Genomic DNA, 23,412 nt, shown 5'->3' on the forward strand with positions numbered 1-23,412 from the left:
CCCATCATTTCCAACACCCCAAAAGGCCCCCTATGCCCCTCCTAGAAAACATCCTGCCCTGTGATATGACCAATTCTATCATACATTTATTTTGAATTCAGGCTTTCATTAGCTCTCTCCTAAATAACTTCTGATTAACTTTTAAATTATTGGACTGCCTCCTTCCAGGCCCTGCTCTCCTCAATTTATCTGTCAGATTTACAGTCCTATGTTTTAGCCCCGAGGCCCCTTGGGGGGCTGCCCGGCCCCCAACATACTCTAGCCCCCTTTCACTCCCCTCCCCAGCCCCGCCCTGTGAGCACGCGCCTCTGGGCCTTCTCTCCCCGCAGCATGGTCCAGCCTCCCCACCCCCCAGCTCTGTGCACAACTTTCAGACCCACACCCATCCTTCAAAGCCCACGTCATCAAAAAACCTTTCACTGACTCCTCACACGGCTGCCGTTACTTCTTCCTTGGAGGGTCCGCAGTTTCTTTCCTACGTCTTGGATGGCACTACACATCATTCTTGAGACACAGCTTGCTATGTGCATGTATACTAAGTCTTATATCCTTGCTCCATTTTTAATTTCTTGAAGACAGGGATGAGCAAATTAGCAACTTTTTTTTTTTTTTAATTGAGGAGGAAAGGAATAACCTAAGGTTTCCAACTTCTTATTTGGCCAGTAGGAAAAAAACCCCAACCACCATCAACACCACTTCATTCAAGAAAAGACATCAGAGATGTAAAAAAAAAAAAAAAAAAAAAATCGGACAGGCTATAACCTCAGAATAAAATGGTCAGATGGTCCTTCAAACTGATACATTTGGTTTATGAAACACTGACCACATCACCCTTGTTTCCACACTTGGCTGTGCCTGGAGAACATTCTCATAGACCAAATGGCCCCAGTGTCTGAAAACCACTGCCCTGAAGTCCCTAGTTCAGCATCGTGTACACAGCAAGCAAGTGCTCAATTAATGTTTAGTTGGACTTATTTACTCCCTGGAAATCACATGCTTCACAGACCAGGAGGGTTTCAGCCCTGCTTCCATGACAGCACACACACCCAGAGAGCAGGACCACGGCAGTGGGCGAGCGAAGCCTCATGATCAGAGGACGTGCAGGACCCATCCACGTGCACACGCATGGTCACACTCACGCAGGACAAAATCAAACGGCAACCCCACACGTTACAGGTCACAGGGGCCCGTGTGACAGCTCAGTCGCGCAGCGGACTCCCCCACCGGCACAAATCTCAACTGAGGGCAGCGCACATAAGAACGTCAGAAGTGGGCGTTGGGGCACTTGGGCTGGAGGGCGAGGAGACAGGGCCGCCGCAGTTGCCATGGTAGGGGGTGGGGCACAGGGCGCCTGGCTGCAGGAGCGAGTGGGGTTGAAACCCAGGTGCCCTGGCTCAGGCCCAGGAGAAGAAATGCCCTTTTAAAATTTGCATGAAGAAACAAAACTTCATTAATCCAGATTCTGAAATTAAATTCAAGAGCAAGAATATATGGTCAGGGCTTCCCCGGTGGCGCAGTGGTTGAGGGCCCGCCTGCCGATGCACGGGTCGCGGGTTCAAGCCCCGGTTCGGGACGATCCCACACGCTGTGGAGCAGCTGGACCCATGCACCACGGCTGCTGAGCCTGCGCTCCGGAGCCCATGAGCCGCAGCTGCTGAGCCCGCGTGCTACAATTGCTGAAGCCTGCACGCTTGGAGCCCGTGCTCCGCAACAGGGGAGGCCACCGCGGTGAGAGGCCCACGCACCGCGGCGAGGAGTGGCCCCCGCTTGCCGCAGCTGGAGCAGCAACGAAGACCCAACACAGCCAAAAATAAATAAATAAACTTATTTTTTAAAAAAAGAAATAATACATTTAATTAGGGGACCAAACATCCCAGCGTACACCTGCTGACCTAGCATAATAATTGATGGCATTAAAAAAAAAAGAATATAAGGTCAAGTCAAATATATACATAAGGGTGAACTTTATGGTATATGAATTATATCTCAATCAAAAGCTGTTATCAAAATGTGTGTGTGTGTGTATGTATACACACACACACACACACACAGCTAAGTAAACCCTTATTCAGAGCCAACAAAGAATGAAGAATGCATGAAGAAGGGAGTATCCAAAATATTTTAAAATATTTAAAGGAATCTTTTAAACTGCCATGTCCATATGAAAATTATGTGTATATATATATATATATATATATTTTTTTTTTTTTTTTTTTTTTTTTGCAGTACGCGAGCCTCTCACTATTGTGGCCTCTCCTGTTGCGGAGCACAGGCTCCGGACACGCAGGCTCAGTGGCCATGGCCCACGGGCCCAGCCGCTCCGCCGCACGTGGGATCTTCCTGGACTGGGGCACGAACCCGCGTCCCCTGCATCGGCAGGCGGACTCTCAACCACTGCGGCACCAGGGAAGCCCTATGTATATATTATTAAAATTGCTTCTTTCAGGACTTCTACTCAGAATTCTACTTCCTATTGTTATTTTAAACTATGTGTCATAACAAGCCAACAAAAAGTCACCTATTTATCTTTGAGTAACCTAGCCTGGCTTCCCCTATTAGCTCTATTAGTTCAAACGGGTTCCGTTTTATTGAGCTTTTCAGTTAAAAGAAAGAGAAATATATAGTTTGCAAGAGCTGCGAGGTCCATAGATGTAACAAATGTAAATAGCACACACAGTCCAAACCCCTTCTGGTCATCAGGTGATGGGGCCTCTATGATCTTGGATAAAAACGGTAAATATAATTCATGCAGATCATTCATGGAACAAACATTTATGGATTACCTATTATGTTCCAAATCCTGGGCCAATTTTCCTCACACATCCTCAGCCTTTTATCAGTTTTTGAATGTAACTCATGTTTTAGAACCCAGTCTGAATTAGGACAGGATGACCACAGCAAGATATCAAAAGGATTCGCTTTTCAGAACAATACAATTTTGTGCCCTAAGAATGAGCTCTCTCTCGTACAGGAGTCTCAGCACCGCCCAGTACCTGGTTCCCGGAACAAAGCCTCCTCCTGTTCAGCAAGGACGCCCCAGCAGCAGCGAGGCTGCCTTCTTACCTGTATGGTGGTGTTGCCTCCTTCCAGCAGGGCGATGGCCAGGAGAATGCTTTCATGGAACACTCGATCGCTGGATGCGTTCATTATGAGGTCGATGACCAGATTGGAGGCCCCCTCCTTGTCCAGGTGGCACTGAACCTCAGCCAGGCTCATCTCCCCCCTGCTCATGGAGCTGGACCCGGAACCTCCCCCTAGGAAGATGGAGCATTGCTCTTATCAACCACAATCAGAGCAGTTAACATTTATTGCATACTTACCACGTACCAACAATTTGTGCACTCAACACTTTAATGATACTATCTCTTTGAACCTTCTTAACAAGCACAAAGGAAAGTACTCATTTTTAGCACAGAGATGAAGTCACCTGTCCAAGGTCACCCAGCGCAGCTTGTAAGTAACAGAGTTGGAACTTGAATGTAGGCAGGTAAGATGAAGGAAGAATAACACACTTCAGGCAAGAGACTTAAAGCCATCCAGTCAAGACTCTCCCTTACATTAAAACACAGTGACCTGGGGCAGAATTATTAACAACTGATCTGAGTTTAACAGACAAACCGAACTTAAACACTTCTTAGAACTTAAACACTCTCAAGAAGCATAGCCTATAATGATCACTTCAGTCCTCTTTCTAAGAAACCCACCCTAGCCCCAAAACTCACCCTTTCACATACTTTGTATCTGTTCATTCATTCATTCAATAAATATTGACTCAGTGCTTGGCGTGGAGCCAAGAGCTGAGGGTAGCGGACTGAACCAAACAAAGTTCGCTTCCTCACTGAGCTTCAGATGAGAGGAATATACTTAGGAAGAGATGGCCTGTGCCAATTAGTGGAACAGATCCCAATCATGTTTAGAAAGTGCCCGTTTAAGAACTTGCACTATTATTGGCAAAACCCCAAATATTAATGTTCATGGGGAAATGGGGTGATCAATTAAAAACAAAAAACAAAAAACCCCCCAGAAAATCATCTATCAGTCCCTCCCTGCAGAGTTCATTTCAAATGCCACATCCTTTACATTGCTTTCCTTGACCTTCTAGAATCGATTGCATTTATAGTACAAGGTAGACACTGGCTGTCACATCTTCTCTCCGACAGCTTCTTAAAGCAGAACCTGTCTCTGATGCATCTCCAAACCACCCTCCCGATATCGCTCCAGAACCTCACGTTTGTTGAACGACCGCACTTCGGCAAGTAGAGAGAAATAGTTTTGAGATGTTGTGGGAAGAACTTCTGCTTGACAATCACTGGGAACGTTTGGATGAGAAGCTAAGGTCTGTCTCTGGGGTGCTCTGTGGGCAGATCCGCTCTACATTTTTCATTTGGTGAGAAGCCCAAGATCTCTCCGCAGAGATTGCCAGAATTAATTTACTAACCACTGAGTATTTCTGTGCCACCAGCAGAGTCCACCAAGGACCGGAAGTGCTCAAGAGTCATCACCGTAGCCCAGGAATCAGGCAACTCACATTTGTGCTTTGAGCACGGAACTACTGGCCCCTCTTAAAACCAACACCATCGCCCACAGTTGAATTCAACGTTTTGGTAGCCTTTACCTGTAATTGTGCTTACAGTGTTTTGGGACTCCTTTCAGGATGTGTTTTTAAGCAATTCTTTACTGGTTTTTTTTTTTTGCAGAAACCTAAGACTTTGGGGAGGCACAAAGCTTGGGCATCAGAATTAGATTTAATTAATTTAAAGCAGCTTTACATTACAGACCAGTCACTAACAAGCCCCCCTTTGCTCTGTTCAACAGGGATGACAGCAGTCCCTACCAGACAGTGAGTAACTCGGAGGAGAAAAGGAGATAAAGAAGGCAAAATGCTTGGGAAAGCCCTCGGCTCAGTAAGTGTATAATAAATGGTGGCTTTCGCCCTCCTCACTGCAAACAGCATACTCATTTTATGGGAACACATGAGCCCTCATGGCCACGAGAAAATGTGCGATCAAGTCAAGTTCATCGAGTCATTCAAGTATCACCAAGAGGGCTGCTGCATGGGAAAAAGGGGCAAAATGCTCAGCCAATATCTAATTGCAGGGAAACATTTTTAGACACCAATTTGATGGTAGACCAAAGGCAAAACAAGCTGCTAAAATAATACACTTGCAACCCAAATGCATCTGTTAGAGGTCCAACCTGCTAATCAGAAACACGCAGCTCCTGCGTGGCGCGCTCGGTTCACACGTGCAGCTAATTAGCACACCACATGGCCTACCTCCTCCCCCGGGCTTGCTGGGTCCTCCTGGCGACAGCGGGCCATTGCCGAAGCTGGTAAGGCTCTCTCTTCTTCCTGAAGGTCTGATGTTTCCATAGTAACGGTTGACCAAAATATGCCTGAGGGCCTCACCCTTAATTCAAACAGGATAATGAAATCAGGTTCTGAATTTAATGCGTGACTGAGCTACTAATATTAAAAAAAAACAACACAGAGGTACTCAGTTATAATTGGCTCAGTCTCACTCAGTGAGAAAATAAATAATTAATAAGAGCGTTTGGAAACTCTAAAGTTAAGTTCTTCAGTGTTTTCGCAGGAAACCGGATCATAAAAAAGCATCAATCTGAAATATTAAATATCTGAAAGTCCTCTCTCACGCAGTGATAAAGACAGAACATTAATCTCGGAGGGTAACTAACAGTAACAAAAAAACAAAACAAAACAAAAGAAAATCCCTTTGGGATAAGCCAATACAATTCAGACAAATTGAAAAATTCACAGGCCATCTTCCCCACAGCAATATGAAAATGTTACTCCAACCGGAGCATTTATCCCAAGGTCCAAAGAAAATCTCAACATATCAGAGTAATAGAGTAAATGAGACAATAAGCTGAAAGTAAGCCTCTCTTACGGAAATAGTCAATGGGCCACATAGTGAAGAAAAAATAATGCAACAGAAAATGAATTTCTGGCAGAGATCAGATATGTCAATCAAAAAATAGGCAGCATGGATAAAGTGACATTTGGGATTTGCTTTGAAGTAATGTGGGAGGAGGGTACTAGCTGGGTATAAACGAGACAAGAGTGGGTATGAGTTGACAGTCATAGAAGCTGAGTTATGAATGAAGGTTCGCGAAACTCTTCAAAATATGTATTTTGGGTGTTTTTAAACACTTCCATGATAAAAACTTAAAAATATACATAAATATCAAAGGACTCCTGGGCAGGGGATATAACAAACTCTTTGCCACGATTCCCGCCAAAAAAGAAAAAAAAAAACAAAAAAACCTAACCAAAAAAACAACCTTGATTTATTCTCAAATACTACGCACATTGGTAAAGCAGCACAAAGCAGCGGGACTTATTCTCAGCTCTGTTCCTCGTGCAGTCTTGCTGAGGGACTCCCAGACCACCTCCCAATCTGGAAGTTTCGACCAGTGAAAGGATATATGGATTTCCCCTGGACCCTTTCTCAAGGACAAAGCAGTTAAGTCCTGGAGTTCCTCTGGCACATCACTGAGAGGTAAGTGAGAAGTCTAGAAGAGAGAAGAGGTGCTGCAATACAGCAAGTCTCTCAAATAGAGACTCAGGAGTTCTTCTGAAGAGACCTGCCACTGCAACGAGAGCCAGTAGAGCTTAAAGTGATTTGTTAAGAGGCTCTAAGAATAGGTCTGGAGACTTCGAGGAGGGTGTTTGCAAAACAAGATGGGAGGGAGAAGAGTGTCCTAAGGGTGGTGGGGAGGGAAGAGGCCCCCCCGAGGGAGGCAGGACCAGGGAAGAAGAACCAAGGCAGAAAACTCTTTAGTTCAATTGTCAAAAGGATGTGAGGAACCAGGGCTACACGGCCTGGCTTTTCTCCTTTGTTAAATGCATGCTGCTGGTCAGACTCCAGGGAAAAAATGGAGAGATGGGGTAAACAGGAGAGAGAGAAGGCGGGAAGGCAGTCCTGATTTTTAAATGAAAGTTCAGGCATGAAAAGAAACCTCAATTTTCCTCTCTCCATTCCATCCACAAATACGTCTCTCGTCATAGCTAAGCAAGGGAGAATGCTTGTAACTAGGACATGAAACTCATTTCGTACTTTGACCACCAGTAAATTCAAGATTCCGAGAGTACTTTCAGTGAAGAAGCTACTTGTGATCTTTAAAAATACTTTCAAAGTAAGCTGTTTTCAGTATAATATTCTTTAATGGCTTAGGAAACCACATTTTGGTATAAAGATATAGCTTTGCACCAGTACAAATGTTATCAACACTCTCCAAAGCAGTCAGGGGGAGCATGGTGATTTTCAAAGGCTGACTTCAAAAGAGAAACACAAATTTCAAAGGAATGGTCAAGAAAGCTAAGAAAGAAAAGGGGGAAAGACAGGTCGCCTCCACATTGAACGTAACAGTACACTAAATACCATTTCCCTTTGTCAACACAATGATGCATCTACTTGACTTTCGTTCTAAAGATACAGACTTTGAGTTCCCCCAGAACAGAGGGTTGGCAGGAAACCATCCCAGTTTTCTATGGGGTCCTCTTGGGTACCACAGGAACATTGTTTGAGAGGTAAAAGGCTGATCTGAGACCTGTAAGCTGCAGCCACAGAGGACAGCCAACATTGCCACTGTGGCAAGAACCCGGAAGACCACAGGGTTGAATGGTCAAAGGCAGGGTGACTGTCACCAGCCAATAAACATGCATCCTTTAAGGGAAGACTCAACCAGAGGCTTCACACTACGACTCCACGTAGGACTGGAGTGGCTCAGTTAGAGTTTCCACTCCTTGGGGTTTTGAGGGTCTCATCAGCAAGACCCAGGTCAGTTTGCAATCAAGGAAGCAGGAAGTAGAGAAAGGAGCATCTGCCGTCCGGGAACACATGGACTCCAGGAACAGGAACTTCACATTTATGCAGCCTGGATGCCAACTGAAGTTACAAAGGGATCTCACATCACCATTCTGCCTCTCCTTGCACAGACAAACCCTAGCAGTTACCATAGCAACCGATGCATCAAATGGTACCTTTTCCCCCATAAGAGAATATCATGAAATGTGTTCATTATGGAAAACACACACACACACACACACACGCTCCACCCTACAAACTTTTAATTTTTTTCCCTCTTAATTATAAGGTTTTTGGCACACATGCACCTCACCTTCACTCCACAAAAAAGAAATTTTAAGGCAAGGGGAAAAAAGAGAACATGTGGGATTTGCTTTTTTTAAAAAAAAAAAAACAACAAGATGAGATTCATTCCCTTTCTGAAAGAATAAAGACTGAAAATTTTAGGTTAAAAAAGGGACAGAAAGAGAAAATGCATAAGCATTATTAAAAGTGATGCAAATCCCTAGTGTGAAAACTTAGGTTCAAGGAAAATTCTGTTTTTCTGAAGCTCGTGGTTTAATTTAGGAAAAATTAAAATCTGCAGAGAAAAGCCTTCCTAATCATCTTGATATAAATTACTCAACAGCACTAAGCTGTTCACGGCGAACTGGGCTGAGAAAGCTGATTGCAGAGAAGGAAAAAAAAAAAAGTCACTTCCCCAAAAACATCACTTCTCCAGCTCTCATATTTGGCCATGCAGGCTTTTCTTCAAAAAGAATACCAGTTTTTCCCCAGCAGTTTACACCTACAGCATGCAAACAAATATCAGATGTTTGTCTCTGGTAAAAAAATTCTACATTCCACACACATGACTACCTAAGACTGAGAAAAGACAAAGGCAGAGAGTTTCATTTGCAGTGAAGTGTCAGGTGAAAATGGTGAAAAAGGCAGGTCAGTGATGTGGAGTCAAGAAACCAAGCTCCTGCCTTGCAAAAGTCAGTTCAAACGAGTTTCATTCTGTCAATTAAACTCGTGGCTAATGAACTGTGTGGGAATATAGCCCAGGGTTGAACACAGCACTAAGAGTTAAGATCGAAAAGGAGAGAAAAAGTGACCTTTGGGCTCCCAGGTTCCAGCCGCTTAAAAGTCAGGTGCTTTAGGAAAGATTACCCTCTCACATGAGCAGTGAGCCTCTCACACCTTAGTCAGCACTGAGGCAGCACCTTGATTTAAAAATACCTTCCTTTTGCTACTCCGGTTGTCTGTCAAATCACTGCTGTGTCTCAGCCTGCAAGGCGACCACAATCATTAATATCCCTTCTCAGAGTCCAGCCACTGTGTTAAGTGCTTCAAGGGCACAGCTCTGGAGAACAGTCATAAGGGATGGAGGCTACGACCCGCATTCTACAGCAGGTGAAACTGAGGTTAAATAATGTGCCCCGAATCACACAGTGACGGCCTGGAAAAGGCAGGCTTGAACCGGTTTCTAATTCCAAAGCTCATGCACTGGGGCAAATCAAACTTAGGGCACGAGAGACAGCTATGTGCCTTTACCAGCTACTTCTAAGACCCAGGACAATGCTTGAAGGACAGGCAAGGATGGGAAAGAAAGGAATGCAAGGTGCCCTTGCTCAATGAACGGCAGGAGACACTGGAAGCTGGTGGCGAACGGCTGAACGCCAACTTCCTAGAAGAGCTTCTTTGGTCACAGTCTGAGAAAGCGCAATCGCAAGAAACAGGAAAGGACTCGAGATGTGCTGGGACTGCACAGGGACTGAAAGCACGTGAGCGGAGCAAAGGCACCCCACGCACCCACTCATCTCAGACGAACATTCTCCAGGACACCGGTGAACACAATTTCAGGGCAGTACTTGCCACGACCGCCCATTTCCTAACCCTATGACTTGTGAAATGGAGGGGAAGGCTGTCTCAATAGGTCAAAACACCCGCATTTATAAACATTTACGCGTTAACACATGTAAAAGTCTTAGCATACTGATCAGCATATGATAGGCACCCAGAAAACCAGGATATCTGGTATTTTCCAGAAATGGGTAACATGCAGTCAGTGGTCAGCGTGCTAAGGATGTACGCAGCCTTCTAGGAAATGCTTTAGCAATGCATAATCAGCACCTGAAGAAAGAATCTACCCCTTGGCCTAGAAATTCCCCTTTCATGAATCTATACACATATGTACACACTTGTTCATTTCCTCATCAAAGGAAAACATTACAAAGTACTCGTTAATTTGTGGAACTTTAGCCAGTTGTTAGCTTTCAGAGACTATCTAAGAAAATGCTTAGATATATTAAAGGACAAAAGCAGGGAAGAAAAGTTACACGCTTGGAAGAACCCCAGTGACAATGAAAGTGTATCTGTGTGTGTTGTCATACATTCTCATGTGTGCAAAAAGGGGGGCAGAAGAAAATATTAAAACAAGAGCAGCTTTTATAGCTAGGTAGTGTAATTATGAACATTTTTTCCATTAAACTTTTTTTGTTTATTATACTTTACCCATGATGAGCCTCCGTTACTTAACAGAAAAAAAAAAAAAAAAAAAACCAAAAAACCAAACCATTTGTTTTTAGGGCTACACTTAAGGAAAAAGCCACTCCAGGAGAAGAAGAGAGGATGTGAAAAGCTGACTCGGTCGTTCTTCGGGGACCGGCTGGGTGTAGTGCGTGAGCAGGTAGCTTATAGGTAGAATCACCAGTCAGTTTCATTTCCGTAAAAGGCTGTGACTGGTCCTGAGCCAATGAATGCTGTAACAGTGACAACCACCACCACCGCCATCCGTCTTTAAGTCACAGCCTGTGGCTGTGGACAGTGCTGTGGTCATTAGCTCCCAACACCCAAGATTACTACGTACCCTTTTATGGTCCTCCAGTTGCCTCAGGGGTGGACTCGGTTCAAGCTCCTGCTAAGCAGGCAGAAATCCCATTTAAGTACGTACAACACTAGGGAGACACTCCCCGCTTCAGGATCAGCCACAAAGAAAATACACGGAGCATGCGTACATAGCGAAGACGGACACAGAAGGAACACAGGCCTGTGTGTGGCCTTCCTCAGACAGAACCAGTGCTCCATTACTCCGGATACCGCTTACAAACGAGCCCATTCCCGACCCTCGGGCACCGTTTCAAATGAACAGGCACGTGACTAATAGTTTTGGCCAATATTATTTTTTGCACAGATTATGAAAAGGAACTTCAATGTTAGGTACATTTCCACGAACCCAAAAGGGGTCATGATGCAAGACTCAACCGGGCAGGTCCTTATACGACTCACACATGCATTACTGCACAGCACATGCGTGAGGACATCATTGCATACACTTCCAAGCAGACACATACATGAGACCTCAGCACTCCCCAGGCCCCCAGCACATGGCATCCTAATCAAGGCTACTGACGCTGAAGAGCTCTGATTAGAATATTAGAGAATGATCAGTACAAGGCATCCCCACTGGAACTCGGCTATTTGATAATCTGCTTCATTTCTAAGATCTCCTTTCAGATAAACTACACTTCATTTTAGCTTTGACTCCTGTGATTCTATAACTGTTTCTGAAAGTAAATTTTGATCCTTGGAAATATGCCTCCCCCAAAAGCTTCTCTATAACTTTAGATGTCTTAATTAATTCTAGTCCCTCATTTAGCAAGCTGAGTTAGCGACAGGAAGAACAGAAACAGTGCACTGTGAAACTACAACTTTATCAGCAGCTTCACCAAAACTATACATGAATATCCAGGACTTCAAATTCACTTCATCTCCGTGCAGAACCCAGAGTTCTATTTTGTGTAACAGCAGAAAGGCCTGGACGTTCCAGCATTTCTCAACTGAACATTTAAAGACAGAGATGAACGGTTTTGTGTGCAAACCTTTGGAGAGTCACGTGCCCTCACCTGCAGGACCCTGTGCTTTAAGCTCCAGCAACTACGGAGTTTCTTTCTACACCCAGAGCCACCCGATTACAGCAACGATCAGGTCCCAGCCAGACAAGAGACTTCCCTCCTGCACCTACCAGTGGGACAGACACTTCCCCAGAACAATTCACACACTCAACCAGCAACACTGACAAGCACCCATATTTGCTGGCGCCGCAAATATAGGTGGGCGGCACACACCTCGGTGGAGCTCTCCGAAGCCGGAGCTTGGGGCAGCTAGTTGGGAGTAAAACGAAGCATGTTAGTTACAGCACGTGCATCTCACGGGCCGCGAAAAGTCCAGAGACCAACACTCAAGGACGAAACATGGAGGGCGAGATCAATGATGAGGTGACAGGGCTGCCACACCCACTGAAAGGGGCTTCGGCCACTGAGGGCAGGAGACACCCTCCCTTTTGAACTGAACTGAATGTGCTTGTGTTGGGAGAGACAACTGGCCTGAGATGGGGAAACAGATTTAAATTAAGGAAAGAAAAAAGTCTACCACTGATCAACAAGGAAGTATGCCTTAAAAAAAACAAAAACAAAAACAATGTCTAAGGAAGAACTACTGCACATCTATGTCTTGTTCGTTCACAGAGGAAAAGTGATACAGCGTATCCCCACGGAGGCTCAGGGAGGAGGGGAGAAGCGGGTGGGTAACGACAACAGGGGCCTCAGGTGCAGCCCCCTCCCCGGAGGCCCGAGGCCCTTGCAAAGTCTGTACCACCACTCGCCCGGGACAAGCTTCTTCCGTGGGCAGGTGCGTCCTCCTTTCCCCACCTCCCGGCCCTGAATCACAGGGTAAGACCCGAGGCTCTAGCTTAGGGACTGAAAAGGCCTCTCTCCTCCAGCCAGCTCTGGGAGGAGACAGGAAGGCTCCTGGCTGCAGGGTTACTTGGCTGGTCACTCGCCTCTCCACGTACTTGCCTCGGGGCTCCAGGGCCTGGGGTCCCCGGCGCCACCCCCGCCATTCCATGTAGACACCGCGCTCCTCTGACTCCCCCCCCTCCAACTTCATTACACCCAACCCACACCTGAGAGACAAGATGATGGCCCCGAGGAAAACGAAAGGCAATTGCGAGGGTGCGCGTGGTGGCTAAAACGTCCACGGTTCCACGTGATGGCAGCACGACGAACCTGTCCCCCGGAGGGCACATGCTTGGAGGAGGGACTGCCATCAGACGTAACCGCCAGACCCCACCCTGGGCCGCCCCGGACCAAAGTCACGCACCGGGCACGGCGGGCTGCTTCAAGGTGCGGTCTGGGGCCATGGAACGAAGCCAAGGCTCACGCTGCAACTGAGTGACCTTGGCCTCCTTTGGCGGGGCTCCGGCGACACAGCACACCTCTCGGGAGGCCAGAGCGTGGCTGTCAGGTGTGAGCCAGCGCAGGTGCTGAAAGCACGAGGTGGGGAGGCTGGAAGCTGTGAAATCTGGCGGGGTTTCAACCCAGCTCAACGCTTGATACCCATTTGCATGGTTTGATCCCCAAGATAGAAAAAAATGCTCTTCTTATAAGGCTGTTATTATGTAACCTAATGATTTCTTTTTTTTTTCTATTTGCCAACAGGTAAAACGAAGTAAAGATACAGGGGCTCTCTTTAAGTACAAAGATTAAACTCATTTAAGAAGGACAAGGAGGAACAGGTGGGGGGCTGCTCACTCGATTCTGGACAGAAGAGCTTTCAGACCTGAGGGCAGCTCCACTAGCCTCAGGGAGAAAATTTCCCTCTGACGTGCTTGCTTCCTGTTGGGATCCGGAAGCACGGTGTGGTAGCAAGGACTTGAGTGCGGCGAGGAAAATAAAACCAGAGCTCAGGCGTATGTGTTTTCCAGATAACATAAATAATATCACGATCCAAGAACGCACTTTAACTCTATCCGTACATCCTGTACGCTTTAGGCTAAAGCATTAAAACGGTGCAAACGCTCGTGCCATCTGCTTTTAGTGCAAAAAGGACACATAAGAACAACTAAAGCAACTTTCCATGCATTTTAGAGCAGTCTGAGATACAGACGGGAAAAAGTACTATCTTTTACAATTTGCTTTGGCCACATTTCACCAACACGTCCTTTATACTGATTCTGTACGATCAGAACAAAAGAATTATAGGCAGGGATTGACTAGAGAAACCTACAGAGCTATCCTCTTACTCCCTTACCCATCAAAATAAAAGTTAAAGAAATAGAAGAAGACAGAATGGAAGTGGCGTGTCTTTTAAAAATTCTCTTGTCTGAGATCTCTTTGTCCAAAGAAGCATCTTGAATTCTTTCGGAATGTTCATGGGTAGTACAGAGCCATTTCTTACACACTCAGAGGTCAGTCGTTTCTGATATGTTTTATGATTGTACTGACACTCTATTGCCTCCCTCAACTGCTGTCATGTTAGTTTTCGTTTAATTTTTAAAACAAAAATTACAGTTAAGGACCTTTTCCCCTAGAACATTACAGAAAGACTTGTGAGACAACAGAAAATTTTTTGCTGCTTCAGGGATCACTATTTAAACAGAAGGACAATTTTTTAACACTATCCCTTCAGGAAACAGAATGGAAAAAGTGACAGCAGTGGACAGGTATCACGCGACCGTGGCTCATGCAGGCACTGGCACTCTGTGTGACCCTCAGGCAGTCACTGAACCTCTCTGGGCTTCCACTTCCTGACCTGTAGTTCAAGGAGACTGGAGCTTATTATTTCGGATTCCTTTCCAGCTAAAACATTAAGTAATGCTTGGTATATTTTCAGTAAACTTCATTTCGTAATATCTAACAGGCAAGTTCTCTAAATAATACAACACAATAGGACATAAAATGATTTCAGGCATGGAAAAGGCCAAACCAAGCCTGGCGTATAATTTGGCAAAATAACCGGTGGCCTTTAGCAGCACTTCTTCCTATGAGGATTTCACCTGTATTTCCGGGAGGATAGGCTCTTTTATGGCAGTAAGCCACACTTTTGAAAGAGATAAGCATATTAATAAGCTACATATGTTCAAATCAGATAACAGCTACATAAATACAATATATATTATCCAAAGCAAAAGATAATTTTGGTAAATGAATGAACTAATTTTATCAACATATTTTTATTATCAAAGTAACTTTTTTTTTTTAATGAAAGGTAATTCTCAGTGACCACATAGTAAGGGAGACTATTCTGTGAAGATGAGTATTTCTGCATTTCCCAGGTCTTGTCTTCCACAACCTCACCCCAGGATCGGTCACTATAAACAGATGCTAACACCTCCAGTCAAGGTGAAGTCTCCCCAAATGAACAGGTGACCGGCAGCGATCCGATGCTGCCTGGTTTTGAACTTGGAAACCAACCATTGCCCTCTACTGCCTCTTCATATTTCTTCTTGGATCTTATGTCTTCTCAGTGCTTTTAGACAAGGTCAGCAAAATCAAACGTCACAGGAAAAAGATTTCAAATGACTGGCTTTGAAACAGAAATTCAAAATGAACCTCAAGTCACAGAATCCCAGTGTCCTTCCCAGATGAGGCCACGAATCAGGTCATCGTAACTACGGCACTTGAGTAGTAAACTAGATTCGTGCAGATAAGATGCTGAAACACTCGCTTTCTATACATAATGTATCTAACATTTTAACCGGGGATGGATTTCTACTACAAATGAAGGAGCTTATACTTTGCCATTCTTAAAAGAAACCCACAGACTTCTGAGGGTTCCTATTTGTGGTGTGTGTGCAACGGAACATCCTCACATACATACATACATACTGTCTATACATACATATACACATCCGTTTCATGTGTGCCTATTACAGGCCAACACAGAGCACAGCCACTTAAAACACCCTGTTTCCTGCTGCCATCAACATGAATCCTTCTTCCCTGGGCTTCTAGAATTTTCCTTTGAAATAAGATGTCTCCTTCCATGGACCACCCCTAGCAGAGGCTGAATACAGTTCAAGAAATGAGACTGTACTATAGATCTGATTATCAGCACAGCAAAGAGAATTTACCATCTCCAATGAAGCAGCCTTCAGCTCCTTTCACCCACTCCATCTCAGAGGAGGGAAAAAAATAAACAAACAGCGAATGGCCTTGCAAATATGTTTGCTGGGTACTGGCCTTCATGAGCCTTTGAAACCCACATTAAGAGAACAGAATGCTTGAAAGAAAATGGAGCTAAAATAGAAGTTACCTAACATTTTAGCAGGGCAATTTTAAATCTTCACATCTGCTAACACAATGCCGTTTACTAACGGCATTTGTTCTTAGAAACAAAGTAAGAAATAAACATTATCTAGTTCCAACGACGAAGTTTCACCTGTATCTTACAGAACCAGTTCAGCGCAACCCAGAAGTAAAATGCATTTTTAAAAACCACATTCTGCCTTGACTGAATTATACAACTCCCGTCATTATGGAATCATCTCAGCATTTTAAAAAAAAAGAAAAAAAGAGAAAGAAAAAAAAACTTCCCCAGATTCCGCAACAGCTTCTGTATGCTCCGACTTGAGCTCACTTGCTCTATGGCTACCAGTGTCTAACAGTAAACAGCCCCGCTGCATTTATTGGCAATTACTGCTGAAGGTCACACATCAGCAGTGAGCCTAAATTCCAGGAAAAAAAGCTCTTATGTAACTGCCGCCTGAACGTTGGCAGGTGCCCAACCCAGCAGTTCACAGCAATGTACAAAAGTAGGACACCTCCACCCTGGGTTGGATGTCATGAGAACGCCCCCTGAAGGTGAAACTGAATAATTCTTGGGTGTCTCTTGTCTGCTTTCTCCCCGCTGAATTTTACTGGCAGTGGCCTCCTTTGCTTGCAGAAGCAGTTCTCGGTGGCAGAAGCTGAGGACTCAATCTATAGGCAGATACGGGCAGGCCACTGCCGCCCTAACAAGTGGTAACACCAATCCCACTTGCTTTTTTGTTGCAATGCGAGGAGCTGAAGTTGCCGGCTTCCACTAGCGGCTCTGGAGAGGTCAGGGCTCCCAGTGACAGTGATTAAATGGGGATCATATCTCAAATAGGAAGAAATGCAGCATGTCCACTGAGCTGCAGCACGCACTTTCCAAACACACCCTCCTTTCCAAAGACGCACACATGAAAACGAGGTAGGTTACTCTTCTGGCGACCGCCTCGGCCTGCAGTTTGAGTGCTGCGTCAAAACCATCCCTTCGTTTAGTTCAGAAACTTACAGTTTAGAAAAGTGACGAACATGCTCACCGGCCAGTGGTCCTCGTGGTGTGACCTGACCTCCTCAGCTGTTACCTGACCTCCCTGCTCAGGTACAAGTCCCTAAGTTACATGGTCTCGTGACCCCAAGTACTTCACCTTCCTCTATTTCTCATGGTTGACGGCTGTCATTTAACATTAATTTGGATTATGCTCTGTCACCTCCACAGAACCGTAAACTCCAGCAGGGCAGACACTGTGCCTATTTGGACCCAACTCCCCTAGTCAACGCGCCTGGGATGGAACAGACACTCGGGTATTAGTCATATGAACGAATGTCTCAAGCAGCAATCGGTGTCTGTTTAAAGCCAAGAATGGGTAGAGGAGGGAACTTTCTGGGCTGATAGAAACAGTCCCCATCTTGACTTGTGTGTGTCTATAGGTAACAATTCGTCAAGATACAAACTTAAAAATAAGCTGAATGGACACTAATGGAAGCAGCTCCCCACACGTCCCCCTCATCTGTCCTCTCCCTGCCGCCTAAGGAAAAGGGAAAACCGGGGGGTAAGGATGGAGACCCTGCCTATTTGCAAAAACTGATAATAATAATAATAAAGAAAAGAAAGAGAACCCTCCTTTTCCTGGTTTCACATGAAATTTTACTCCAGAAGACAGCTGGGAAGGCTCCCACCATGCACTTTGCTTGCAGGGACTCTGATGCTGTCCTCACTTCACCCTCTTTTCTCAGAGCACAGACAGAGGCTCGGACGATGCTGTGCTTTTTTTCTCCAAGCCGTTCACTGCACATCTCCTCTCTCACGAATGCTCAACAGGCCTTTACCACTGAAGAGTGGTGGTCCTTGCCCAATCTAGGGACCACGGCTCTCCAGATAGGCCCTACCCTGCTCAGAGGCTATTCCCCAGCACGTCTCAAGGCTGAAGTGCTGGTGTGCAATTTAGGTGGGAGGCCTTGCCCGTACCACGGGCCAGCGTGAACTCTCATTAAGTTTCTTAATGGAGTTTCTGCAGAACTCCAGCTGTGGGCTACTGGTTTTGACCCGCACACATGGACAAAAGGCTTGGGGGGAGAGAAGCCTCAGGAGCTGCGGTTGTTTCCAGAACAGACATGCCTAATAAAGGCCAATCAGGCATCTCTGCTTAGAGGGCCAGATCCGACAGCCTGAGGACCTGGGGACAGTGTTGGTGCTCCAGGGCTCTGAGGGTTGCCAGGGGTAACAACAGAGAGGGGATCCACAGTTGCTTCCTCAGGGAATTTTCAAAGAATCCAAGTAGCTGCCAGAACATTCTTCTTTTATAAACAGACAGTATTCTATTTCCTAGTGTATAATTATAAACACACCTGCTCCAACTGTGGAATCTTTCCATAAGCGAGCAGTAAACTCCCAGCCAGGAGACCCAAGATCTATCTTGAGCAAGCAAACACATCAAATGATTACTATGGTACAAAACAGTATATTAATAACACTGCAGACTCCGATTAGGGAAGGTTTTCCTCTCCTGGCTTAATCTGTCTTTAAGCAAATAGAAACTCAACCTCAATATTTCAGAGGAAAAACTCAAATTAGAGAGGCATTTACAACTCTAGGGAGAAACAAGAGTGTCCAAGGGTGCCAACATGAAAATTCAGCATTAGATGTTTTGCGGGCATACAAATAACCCGGAAGAGAGAAGACCAAACAGGAAGTAGCAAAGATCACTGTAGTTAAAGCAGTTAAACCCCTGTACAACCTTTTGTTTTTCTCACCCTCTATTCATCCCAAAGAAGCACAGCCTCACCTGTTCATGCTGACCGATTTAAGGAAAAGTCTGCACTGACAGAATCTACCACGGCTGAACAGTAAAGCGCTCCAGGCCAGCAGCTGAGCCAGCGGTACTAGTTCTGCTTTAGCCGCTATCTAGCTGTGTGAGCTAACACCACTCACTTAACCTCTCTGAGCTCCATTCCTGAGGGAACTGGACCAAATTCATAATCACTCGTGTCACTTTCAGTTTTAAGTCTGTGATTCAAACTCGCCTTAGGTAAACCTGAACCATCTCTTAGTATTTCTGAAATTATGGTGGTAGATATTAGAGCAGGCCTCATATTCTATTTGGTAGCTCTATCCCACCAAAATAAGGTATTAATCGTTCTACCAAAAGAATGAACGGATACCTAAAGAAGTAGACCAGAAAATTAATTTTTTAAAGTCAGATAAATTTTTTTTTCCAGTCTGCTTCAATTTACTAAGCAAATTAAACTCCCTCAATTATATGCATTCATTCCCCTCATTAATCCTTTCTATGATCATTCACCAAACATGTATCACATCCTACAGATATGGCAAGAAATGCTGAAAAATATTCATAGTAGAGAAAATATTTAAGACACCCTCAAATCCCAAACAGAATGGCCACTCGTCAGTCTCCAGGGTCATTCTGGGTAAATGAAACTAATTTGATACATAAGTATGGAAACCAACAGATGACATTTCCATTTCTTGATCTCTGGTTGGTTTTCCTAGAAGAGAAGCCAGGGATATTGTACATTCCTAATCCCACCACAAGCCAGCAGCTGGAAAGTCGCAACTAGGGCTGTGGAATTTGCACTGCACTTTGACAAAATTTTATAGGACCCCTCACACTTAGCACCTCCAACATGCAGGCCAAGAGAGCAGTGGTTTGCTTTTTCTTTGACTACTTCCAAACTAGACCAATGTAGTTATTTCTTTTTGCATGGGTGCTTCACATATGGACAGAAAAGCTCCTCATGGTACTATCGACACTCAGTTTCAGAGATACGTTAACAGCCAGTGTCAACCACAAATTCAGTTGAGATTCTAGACAGTGAAGGACTGAAATCTTATCAGAGCTTAGAAAATCTTTATCTAGACTCAGATGGGATCTCCAAAGACAAATGGCAAACAAACTCACGCGAAATGCTAACACAAACACAAAGGACTCGACTCACTCCCAGAGGCAACATTGCACAAAGTCAGATACTAGACGCTGCAGAGACTAGGGGACAGATCACAGAGTTCACTGGAAGAGGGTCATGGAAACATCACCATGGGACACTTAAAAAAAACTGAAATTAGGACCTCTGCATTATCCAATTCATCAATGGAAATCAGCTGGAAAAGAAAAAAGGGGGGGGGAGAAAAAGAAGGAAGTGTTAGAAAAGGAAATACGAGCGAGCTAAGTGTTAGAAACTTTGTTATTGTATTCTTATCACTGACTCAGGTTGAAGCATCGTTAGAACGTGACCATCTTAAGAGGCGCAGGCGTTCTGGACACCAGTGCACCTCACCCTGACATCTGCTCTGCTGTGTTCTGCTCCGGAACAGAAAGGGCAGGGTGCTGCCACCCTTTGTTCACATGCCAGGTATCAAACCTTGCAGGTCCCTTAACCAAGAGCCCAGGACCTTTGCACTCTCTTGTAGAGAGAACCCTTGAACTGAGCTGTGGGCAAGGGCAAGTTCCCCAATCAAGAACCATGTCCTTTCAGAAGAGGATGGCAAGGAGTCGAGTCAAAGGCTAAACTCTGATCAGCTCAGCTTAGGACAAAATTCTTTCTTTGGACTCATCTTCCCATTCAGTGGGGGAGGCAGAAGTCTGTGGTCCAAACTACCACTGGGCTAAATCAGATCCAACTTCAATTTAAGCAGTAAGACCAACATATCCCAAGCCCAGAAGCTCTGAATCCTGATACTGTTGATGATTAAAGAGACTAGATTTCCCCTAAGGGGATCAGTGCCTACCCAAGTGATAGCAGTAACAAGTAAAAGATTTATTAGCATCAAGTTCAAGAAAAAGAAAAAACAAAAGCATTAATCACAATTATGCTTGTTTAATGATAGATGGATGATCCTCAAAATTTACTAAATATTATGTTTCATTAACATTTAGTACGTTTTGCAAATTTAAACTCCTATTAGAAACACCTGTAGCTGGAAATGTTAATAGTTTATTCACCTAGAGAAAAGGAGCACTGGTAATTAACAGGGGACTGACAACTAGTATGAAATGAAAACCCTGACATTACTTAAGGTCAAAAACTCTCCAGTAGTATAACAGCTACGATTATTCAGAAGAAAAAAAATGGACTTTAAATAAATTGAGATACACTTTCACATTAATTGTCAGCCTCTGAATTTCTTTCCAGATCCCTGTGACTAATAACTTAAATAAAAAGTAGCTTAATAAAAATCCTACAGTAGATTACAGAGTAGCCAATATATAAAATAATTACGCTTTCTTTTCAAGCAGGGTCTAAGAGCTTAAAGATGTTCTATGAGTTATACAGAGATTCAGGTTAAATTTTAGAGATATTTAGCTATGGGAGGTTATTTCTTTTAATGGTTTAATCTGTAAATTAAAAGCAGAGTTTAGTAGGTACTGCACGCACAGAATGGTTGCAAAGCCCTGATTTTAAAGTTTATTAACTTTGAATACATTGGATAGAAAAACACAAGAATCACACAAAAATGTATTCCATCATTATCCTGGTGATCCTTTTAAATAGTCTTTTACTTTAATATTTACCACTTTTTGGTAAATATTGCTGGCCCTTTGCATTTTAGAGACACAGTAGTAAAAGATGGTTTATTTAATTCCTAAATGATCATGATTAAATTTTGTGACCATCTTCTTTGTCCAGCCCTTACCTTTCCATCGTATGTCATAGTTCTTGGATGGGCACATTTTAGGCAACGGACCAAGACAAGTGGACTGACCACTGGCTTCTCACGGATCTGACTCCTAGGACCTGATGCAAACCACAGGTGATACCAGAGCCCAGTGGACCAGATGCATGACCGTGAAGACTCAGGAGAGGGCAGGGAAAAGAGCAGCCCTGGATGTTCCAGGAGGCTGTTAGTCATGGGACAAGTTCCACTTAGGAAGCAATTAATAGAAAAATTGGGCCAAGAAGACAGAAATGGCATTCACACTTGCCCTTGTGTCCCAAGCACCCAGTCCAAAGGACACCTCATTTATTTTATCGACTAACGCCCACGGGTTCGCCTAAGAAAGGTTATTTCTTTGGCTCTGGGTTCCTTCCACCCTTGAAAGAGTCAGCCTGTCCCACATGTCCGGCTTCTTTAGTCAAACAGGGGCAGCCAATAAACCATCAAAGGCATTTTCCAAAAGCCTTAGCGAAACTGGACAAAGTGGATACACACAACCAAACTGAAAGAAATCGAAATCGTTTAACACCCTCCACCCCCTTTAAAAGCGCATGGTTAAGGAGCCTTTTCCAGCAGTCAGAGCCTGGGGCCAGAAGCTTGGTACATACGTGCTGTCAGTCAGGAGTTGCTGACTAGCACGGGTTTCCAGAATGTCTTCCTTGGTTGCAGAGCATTTCCCAAACTTGCTTATAGTACTTTCACTTTCAACAAGGGGGATGACAGCTCCAATCGGACTGGAAAGAAATATCATCCTGCCTCCAAGCCTCTATCTGCTAGGGTATGACTCACTTCTTCACCAGCTGCAAAGGGATTTGAGCTACAGCCTAAACCTCTTCTCAACTCTGATAACTCTTTGATAGTGACCTCCAACTACTGCCCTCCTGCAGCCCTGGCTCCGTCACTCTCCATGAACTTCCTCACAGGCAGTGGTACACCGTCTCAGGTCTGCTGTCTCCCGGGGGCCGTGACGGTGTTCTCCCTGTTGGCACTAGTGGGTAGTGAAAGGGAGCAGGGAAGCACACCTCTACACGGCCCCGAAGACCCCGGTGTACTTTTCTGTCCAGCAGCGAACACTCGACCAACTCCTAGTACTTCTACTTTCCATGTTATAAAAAGAAAAACCTCAGAGAAATAAAAGTATAATCACAATTTGCAAAATTCACTGGAGCTGAGACACAAAGTTTACCTTAAGTACCTTGGGTAGAGAAAGAAACAGATATTCTCAAGAAGAGAAAATTGTGGACTCCACATTTTAAAATCAAGTTCTCCGCCCCAAAGGTGCTAATATATTCACAGCTGGTTAAGGTCCCTTTGGTGGATTTTATTTCATTATGGAGAGTGAATTTCTATAACTAGAGTCATATTTTTTAAACATTTCTTAAATCTCACCTTAAGAAAAACAAACATCTTGTGGAATAAATGGTTATTACTTACTTATGTGGTAAGTGTATTTTCTATTACTGCCCACCCCACCCCACCCCTTTTTTTTACTGCAAGGCCTACCTAGTTGTCTACACAGGTGTTGTACGGACTGGTCATCTCATTACTTCCCACCTGTATCAGTGTTCTTTGCTTTTATATTTATAAACTCTTTTCTGGCAGGTTTCCTACACAAAATGCCTCCTGGGTTATAAACATGTATTTTCTAAGTAAGTGACATTCATCCAAGCTTTAATTTATACATTGTACAAATTTAGAGTGACGTTTAAAAGCCTTGGGTTTGGGGGCAGTGGAGAAATGTATACTGCAAAAAGGACTGCATACCTTTCTGTTTTATTTTTTCTTATCCGAACACCCTCACACATTAAATTGCTCTAATATTAATGACAGATATTGCTTAGGTTAG

At 44.4% G+C, this 23,412-nt stretch overlaps 1 protein-coding gene across 10 annotated transcripts in view; it reads right to left on the reverse strand.

Moving 5' to 3' along the window:
* Positions 1–23,412, reverse strand: part of ITPR1 (inositol 1,4,5-trisphosphate receptor type 1) — a 327,850-nt gene that overhangs the window by 102,714 nt on the left and 201,724 nt on the right. For 4 of the 10 annotated variants that reach the window (XM_067043578.1, XM_067043575.1, XM_067043581.1 and 1 more), the window contains 5 exons: positions 19,980–20,012; positions 11,936–11,971; positions 10,678–10,728; positions 5,276–5,408; positions 3,064–3,254 (listed from right to left, as the gene is read on the reverse strand). In XM_067043578.1, the coding sequence (XP_066899679.1) occupies positions 3,064–3,254; positions 5,276–5,408; positions 10,678–10,728; positions 11,936–11,971; positions 19,980–20,012 (444 nt within the window). The remainder of the gene's footprint in view (positions 1–3,063; positions 3,255–5,275; positions 5,409–10,677; positions 10,729–11,935; positions 11,972–19,979; positions 20,013–23,412) is intronic. The other 6 variants (XM_067043582.1, XM_067043577.1, XM_067043576.1 and 3 more) reach the window with 2 other exon arrangements.

This window comes from Kogia breviceps, chromosome 10 (assembly GCF_026419965.1).
Source record: "Kogia breviceps isolate mKogBre1 chromosome 10, mKogBre1 haplotype 1, whole genome shotgun sequence".
Classification (NCBI taxonomy): domain Eukaryota; kingdom Metazoa; phylum Chordata; class Mammalia; order Artiodactyla; family Physeteridae; genus Kogia; species Kogia breviceps.